Below are 8,617 nucleotides of genomic sequence, written 5' to 3' on the forward strand. Positions count from 1 at the left end.
AGATTACATTTATGATGGTATTTTGAACAATCCTGCCAATTTTCAGCTTGATGGTAATTTTTGTAACCTCGGATGTGTAAGTTGACCGGAGTATTAGTAGTGTTTGCAGGTCTGTCTCACTATCAGCGATAATGACTGTATAGCGAATGTTATTTATATTTTCACCATTTATTTTGATCCCTTCTATACAATTTTCAATTGCTTGTGTAAATAACTCTTTGGAATATATTATATTCGGATTAAGGATAAATAAATAAAACACGTATTACAAATTTGATCCGTTTATCGTAAGGGGCTTTTTTACAAATTCTGGAAACTATAAATAATATTTGGTATTTTAGACAGAAATATTATGCTCCAAAATATCACTCCTTTTCTACTACTAAAACACCAATATGGGTTTTGAAAAGAAAGGCATAATTTAAAAAAAGTCATTTCTGATAATAAATTAATAAATAATTTTCAAACTTTTAAAGCGCTAAGTTATTGCTAGTTTGGTCTTGGAGCTATCTAGTATCACTTAATACAAATTATTTGAACAAAAACTTGTGAATATCTAAATTCACGTTAAAGGGTCAAATGAGAATATCAAGCGAATTAGTGACTTCTTTCTTCTATTTTTCTTCTTTTCCTATTCGTAATATCTCTTGAAGACGTAGTGTTGCTGAGTTTATCTCTTCTTTTCAAATCTGGTCGTACCAGCTGTAATACACCTCGTGTTGCCTCGCTCCCGTTTTCTGGAAAAAAAAACAAAATATTAATGATAAATACAGTAACAAATGAATCCCTTTTCTGTCTACAAATATTGTTCAATGGTAACAATAAAGAAATACGTAAAACAAAGTAAGTTATCAATCGAAGTAGCACAGAAAACGACAATAAATATCGTTCCCATATCACCAGATTGACAACAGGTGGAATACTTTCTTTGGTTGCACCTCCTGAGATTTTCAAAATTTATAAATCAAACAGGATGCCGAGGAAATTAAGATGAGAGAATTTTAAATAATTCACAACTCATCTGCTCAGCGTGGTAAAAGTTCCAACAAGTAAGATTCCTTAATACTCCTACAAGAGTAAATGAATTAAAAATGTATAAACATTTTCAATTTCTTTGCAACACGAAAATGCAGCAGCTGCATAATACTCTGGTTAAATCGGAGAGTGCAGGAAGAGTCTATACTAGTTTCGGAGGCCTTTTGCCCCTCATCAGTAGTCCCATATCCTCTTCTCTCCGATTTCTCCAGGTATCACACTTATGTAGATGACTCTAGTTCATCCGTGACAGTTCTTTCTTTGCAATTCGGGAGGGTCAAAAGTGTGATACCTGGAGAAATCGGAGAGAAGAGGATATGGGACTACCGATGAGGGGGAAAAGACCTCCGAAACCGGTATAGACTCTTCCTGCACTCTCCGATTTAACCAGAGTATTATGCAGCTGCTGCATTTTCATGTTGCAAAGAAATTGAAAATGTTTATACAATTTTAAAGAAATACGTATTCATCGCTTGGAATATTTCTTAAGAATGATTACAATATAGAGGAAATTAAAACATGGGTATACATAAATCATTAGATTTATTGAAAGTTGAATTCGCATCGCTTTGCGAAGTAATTGCAATCTAATATAACCCATAGCCATGATATAATACCTAGACTACGCGCTGCAATCTAAAATTGCTCCCCCAGTGCGACAGAGAAAAATGTTATAATTACGGTATGCATTTATTTCTAATCGGTAAGGATTATCTAATCAGCGGCGGTGTGAAAGTCACACAATCGATAGATAAACCATGTCGATTAGAAAAAGATTCATACCCTGTTTACAACATTTTTCTCTGTCGCACTGGGGGAATAATTTTAGATTGCAGTCTAGGCATTTATATGTCTATGACCAAACCTAACCTACCGAATAATGAGTTCAAGAAAATTCATTAGTATACGCGTTGATTGAATACCCGAATCGGATATTCAATCAACGGTATACGCTCTGAGCTTCGCTGGTGTCGCTCCTAGCGGACTACTAATTCAACTTTCACCGGTAATTTTTAAATTTATTATTTAATTGTTATCGCTTAATACACTCGGGTGCAAAATTAACCGGACACCTTAAAAATGGGTAATTTTTGATGTCTCCCAATTCCTAAACCTGTTGTCCGATTTAAGTGATTTTTTAATATGTTATAGCCTTATTCTTTAACAATACCGTTTTAATAATATTGTTGCTAAACAGGTAAATTTTCATTGTACACCGGGTGTACAAATGAAACTGTGTTTTTTTCTCAAACTTCGCATCGCCCTGTGGAGTATTCTAACATTTAGTGGAGTCACTGAAGGTGGATATGAGCTATTACCTCCGATTTCGTTGAACCTCTATAGATTTGCATGAAAATTGGTGAGCAGTTAGAGGATATCTCAAGTAACAAAGTTGACATGGTGCCAACTTGCGCTTTTACCCTGGGGGTGGATGCCACCCCTTCTCGGGGGTGAAAATTATTTTATTAAAAATAACCCCATAATTCGATAGAGGGACAAATTTCAAGAAAAATTTGTTATATAAAGTTATTAAAATAAATCAAAACTTTTTGAGTTATTAAAGATCAAAGATTTTAATTTTTCTTGAGAAAAATGCATGTTTTTAAATAATTTTTCATCAATAACTCAAAAAGTGTAAGTTTTTACAAAAAAGTTATTATTGTCAAAATTGAAGCTAGTAAAAAATGAAATAAACCCCTTACTACAAAAACCTTTTAATGTTAACTAGAAGTGAGTAATAGGTAATTGAATGTATATTTTTTTCGGCGAGTAAAAAACTCTAAGTATTCAAGCTGAAATAACGGGAAACTGATGCATTTTGTAACATAAACTTATTAGACCTTTGTCAAAGTACTTAAAAATATCTATCAAATGAGCCCCCGAACATGTTGATAGCGTTAAAATTTATGCTCCAAAAATTTTTTCAAAATTTATCTTTTAAAAATTTTTCCAAAAAATGTTATTGTTTTATTTTTAATAACTCTGTTCGTATTTACGATATCAGGTTCATCTAAAGACTGTTTGAAAGCTAATTCCAAGTGATATTTAAGCTCGTTGAACCTAATCTTTTAAACCCCTTACTTTTTTAAAAATAAAAGGTTAAATTACCCCGGTTGCATGGTTCCCACAGCAAAATTTAAGATTTAAACGTTTCTATCTCGGTTATTTTTTACCCTATAGAAATAGTAAAGCAGGTAAAATATTTGGCACAGAGAAAACTAAAATTGGGTTATATATAATTTTTTACGTATATTGAGTATTTTTGGAGTTATTATCAAAAGAATATGAGAATTACAATAATTTTAAAAATTATGATTTTTATAAATCATATCTTTTTTTCAAAAATATGCATTTTAAACCGGTAAAAATTATCAAAAACATTACTTATGCTAATATAAAGAAGTTTTTGTAAGGATTACTATAAATTTTAATTTTTGTGGAAATGGCGTATGTTTTATTTTTCACTTTTTCCTAAAAAATTTGAAACGGTTCTTTTATTTTCATTATAACTTGCTTAATTTCGACGCTATTACCTCGTTCTGAAGCTCATTTGATAGGTATTCCGAGATACTTTGGAAAATGTTTAGCAGGAATATTTTATACATTGCATCGTTTTCCCGTTATTTAAGCTTGAATACTTAGATTTGAGTACTGGTCGAAAAAAATACACATTCAATTGCCAATAACTCACTTTGATCTAACATTACTCTAGTTCTTTATGTGAGGAATGTATTCAATTTTCTATTATCTTCAATTTTAGTATTAATAACTTTTTTGTAAAAGCTTGTAGTTTTTGATTTATACGTGAAAATCCGATTTAAAACATGCATTTTTTTACGAAAAAATAAAATTTTTGGCCTTTAATAACTCAAAAAGTGTTGATTTATTTTAATAACTTTATATGACAAATTTTGCTTATAATTTGTCCCTCTATCGACTTACGCTATTATTTTTAATAAAATAATTTTCACCCCCGAGAAGGGGTGGCATCCACCCCCAGGGTAAAAGCGCAAGTTGGCATCATGTCACCTTTGTTCCTTGAGGTATCCTCTAATTACTCACCAATTTTCATGAAAATCGATGGAGGTTCAACGAAATCAGAGGTGAAAACCTTCAGTGACTGCACTAATTTACAAAATACTCAAATTTAAACCCAACTATAGCCTAATGTTTTCTCAACATTCTGTTTTTTGAGTCATTCACTTATGTTGGACCGTTAAAAAATTAGTTACTTTAACAGTTAGCCATGTTTTTTATCAAAACAGTATGTTTTTAAATAAGCATGGCAAACTTTATGGAGTTATTCTACATGAAAAAATAATGACGGTTTGCTTTATAAACCTATGTCCGCAAATGCTTAATTTCTAAGATAGAGGGTGTTGAAATTTTTCTTATAAACTGACGATTTATTTATTGCTTTAAAACCGGTTGAGATGTGCAAATGAAATTTGGTGGGTTTTAAGACGTAGTTATTATACAACTTTTGACATACAAGCTGGAATTTAATATTCACCACTGGCGCGCATACGGGTAATATGAGCTGTCATATTACCCGTATGCGCGCCAATGGTGAATATTAAATTCTTAGTTGTATGTCAAAAAATGTGCAATAACTACGTCTTAAAACCCACCAAATTTCATTTGCATATCTCAACCGGTTTTAAAGCAATAAATAGTAAGAAAAATTTCAACACCCCCTATCTCAGAAACGAAGCAATTGCGGACATACCGTTTATAAAGCAAACTGTCATTATTTTTTCATGCCGAATTACCCTTTACAGGTTGCCATACTTATTTGAAAAGACCCCGTATTGATGAAAAACATGGCTAGTTGTTAAATTACCTAACTTTTTTATGGTCCAGTGTACGCGAATGAATCAGAAAACAAAATGTTTAGAAAACATGAGGCTATAGTTAGATTTTAATTTCAGTATTTTGTAAATGCTAGAATATTCCACAGGGTGATGCGAAGTTTGAGAAAAAAACACAGTTTCATTGGTACACCTCGTATACAATGAAAATTTACCTGTTTAGCAACAATATTATTAAAACGGTATTGTTAAAGAATAAGGCTATAACATATTAAAAAATCACTTAAATCGGACAACAGGTTAGGAATTGCGCGACATCAAAAATTACCCATTTTTAAGGTGTCCGGTTAATTTTGCACCCGAGTGTATTTACAACGCAAAAAAGTAATTAAATTGTAATCGATTTTTTTAAGATTTTGCTAATCATTTTGACGTTCTATTGATAAAATATGAATTTCTTACTTCGGATACTTTCACAATTATCGTGTAGATGTCGCTAAGATTAATAGATTAATTTATAATTACATATTACGGAACATTAAAAAAACTTAAATTCAGTATATTTAAAACGTAGGTATATTTAAGGTAAAAATATATACCACAGCTTTGACCAACTAATATTTTTTATAATTAATGTTTTTAATTTTAATTTTAAATTAATCACTTTAACATTTATGTCAAATTTCGGTAAAGGTTTACAGACTTGTCACTACTGGCGCTCGCGAATTTGTAAATATCCCCTCTACAGTATTTCTCATGATCATTTTTCAGTGCGTAACAAATGATAGGAAAAAGGGTAAGTCCGTCATAATACACATTTATGACATTTATTCTAACATGACATTTTAGTTAAATCTGACAGTTGTCACATTTTATTTTCAATTTGGAATAAAAACAAATCAAAAGTGTTTCTTGCATTTATAAAATGGTATTTTCTTTGATTTGTATAGTCTTATAAATTATACAGATTATATTTGTAATATTATTATCTAATTAAAAAAATATATTTTTTTATTATGGCGCCATCTATCGACAACTAGAATAACTAGAATAAATGTTATAAAATGTCACCGACGAAATGTAATCACCGACGTGCCTTTTTTTCTGTCACATACAATTTAATGCGTTAGAAAGAAATCGAAAAACTGTGACGCACTGAAAGATGATCATGAGAAATACTGTACGTACGAGCTCACAGCGTATAGGACCTTCTAAGACTTTGAAGTTTATGATACCACTGGGAGTCAAACTGTCAAACATTGTATTTATATTATTTGTAGCACACTGTGTTTCTTAAGATTTTTACCGTTAATAGCTCCTTTAGTTGTATTTTCCGAACATTTTGTTGTTGATTTTGTGTAGTTTTTAGTTGTAGAAGTACTTGAACGACTAAGCAGTGAATAAATAAATATGAGAGAATATTTTCGGAAGTTGTTGGTAAACAATACAGATATTGCTAGTAGATACAAGCAAAAGATTGACAAAATAAAGAATATAGATTCATTTTCCCTTAAGGGGTTAATTAACCTACAGTGGAGACAGTTTTCCAAGCGTAAGTAACATGGACATAGTTATTTAGCATTTTTATAGGACATTTTATAACATTGTCTCTCAGATGATAATTTTTTTAGTTCAGTTTTATGCTTAAAATGTAGCACTGATTTTAACCGATAAAACTGAAGTTTATCACGGTTACTTCGCATTCCACACTTAAATACACAACAGAAATGAGGCATATTATCTTTTTAAATTATTTCTTCCAGTGAAATTGTTAAATTTATCCTTATACAAAACAAAATTACAAATAACGTAACTAAAATGATCTAAAACACATTAAGAACTAACAGAATAACATTTATGTTTTCCTCCCAGCCACCATATTGATTTAATTATAACCCCATGTTAAAATGCCCTATTATATATGATATGATGGTCCAAAATAAATTCAATAGACAAATTTATTTTTATTAAGGGCCCGACAGGCCCTTCTTGAAATTGTGTTCGTCTGTTTGTCGGTCTGTACTACTATATGTACTATAATTCTTAAACAGAAAGTTTTAGAGTAGGTATTGAAACTCGTATACCTAACATAGATTCCTCTTCATCAAAGGAAGAACGATCTGTTGAATTTGGGTCACTAGATCAAGGGTTCAGATAATTTCCAGAAAGATAATGTAGGTATAGACATGAAATTTCGACTAGACGTTTGGTAAAAAATTAGTACACAAAAAACATAAACATAAAATTACTGAATTTGAAAATTACTGAAAGAAAATCAGATATGTACAACCCGAACAAGAAGAAATGTTAAGAAAAAAATAAATTATAACTTGGATAGTTAGACCCAGGAGAGTACACAAATACAATATCAACACCGATTAGATGAAAAACTATTACATAACATAACTGAAACATCAACGGCAGAAGATAGAAAACGATAGGATCAAGGAAACCGAACAAGGAGCTTTACGTCTCCAAAGACGAAGTGATATATGTTGAGGTGGAAAGAAGAAATAGAAAACCTCGTAAGATAAAACAATAAAGCGTAAATTAAATTGCCAGGTAGTAAACAACAAAGAGATAGAGATAAATATAGGAGCTCAAAAAATAGCAAGAATAACAATAATAGTAACAGCAAAAAAAGAAATGTAGAATGAGAACCGTCGGATAGAAAATGGAAATGACAGGGGATGAATACGGAGATTAATACATGGGACGAATATGCAGTATCCCGAATAAAGTACGTGCCTCCTAGTGGCGGGATACGGGCAACAATACATTGGCTTATAGGGCAGTCCTTGCAGTAGGGATCCTGGCCTATACAGAAAAATGCAGGCGGGTGTGGGGTAATACTGCACTTTGGTTGCATTGGTGGTGTATTGGCTAAACGTGCAGGGCAGGGTATGGTGCTGATAGAAAAGGCATTCAGGCATCAAATATCCAAAAATCTTTTCAGGCCATAATAATGAAAAGACCTTCTCCAAACGCACTAAAAACTTATACTGAAATGATGGCATCTCCTGAGGTAAAATGTTCCGGAAGTAAAATGAGCCTCCGTTCGAATCTCCGGGTGAGGACTATCTCAGGGCAACACCATTACAGGTTAGAAAAATCAGGATAGGGTCTTGGAATCTTGGTGGTCTTACAGGTAAGAGTCTGGAGTTAGTGGATGCGCTCAAACGAAGAAGAGTTCAAATTGCTTGTATTCAAGAAACTAGGTGGAAAGGACAAAGGGCGAAAGAACTAGGTGATGGATATAAATTGTGGTATGTAGGGAGTAGTAACACCAGAAATGGAGTTGGTATAATTGCTGAGAGTGAAATGAAAGATAACGTAGTAGAAGTTGTAAGAACGAGTGACAGAATGATGTCAGTGAAATTTGTAATTGATAAAGAGGTATTGAATGTTGTGTGTGTGTGTGTGTGTGTGTGTGTGTGTGTGTGTGTGTGTGTGTGTGTGTGTGTGTGTGTGTGTGTGTGTGTGTGTGTGTGTGTGTGTGTGTGTGTGTGTGTGTGTGTGTGTGTGTGTGTGTGTGTGTGTGTGTGTGTGTGTGTGTGTGTGTGTGTGTGTGTGTGTGTGTGTGTGTGTGTGTGTGTGTGTGTGTGTGTGTGTGTGTGTGTGTGTGTGTGTGTGTGTGTGTGTGTGTGTGTGTGTGTGTGTGTGTGTGTGTGTGTGTGTGTGTGTGTGTGTGTGTGTGTGTGTGTGTGTGTGTGTGTGTGTGTGTGTGTGTGTGTGTGTGTGTGTGTGTGTGTGTGTGTGTGTGTGTGTGT

General features: G+C 32.7%; 1 protein-coding gene across 4 annotated transcripts in view; it reads right to left on the reverse strand.

Moving 5' to 3' along the window:
• Positions 1–265: 265 nt before the first annotated feature.
• LOC126881275 (extracellular sulfatase SULF-1 homolog) overlaps positions 266–8,617 on the reverse strand; it is a 505,200-nt gene continuing 496,848 nt past the window's right edge. For all 4 annotated transcript variants that reach the window (XM_050645464.1, XM_050645461.1, XM_050645462.1 and 1 more), the window contains one exon: positions 266–737. In XM_050645464.1, coding sequence (XP_050501421.1) covers positions 598–737 — 140 coding nt within the window. In that variant the 3' untranslated portion in view covers positions 266–597. The remainder of the gene's footprint in view (positions 738–8,617) is intronic.

This window comes from Diabrotica virgifera, chromosome 3, assembly GCF_917563875.1.
Source record: "Diabrotica virgifera virgifera chromosome 3, PGI_DIABVI_V3a".
Classification (NCBI taxonomy): Eukaryota; Metazoa; Arthropoda; class Insecta; order Coleoptera; family Chrysomelidae; genus Diabrotica; species Diabrotica virgifera.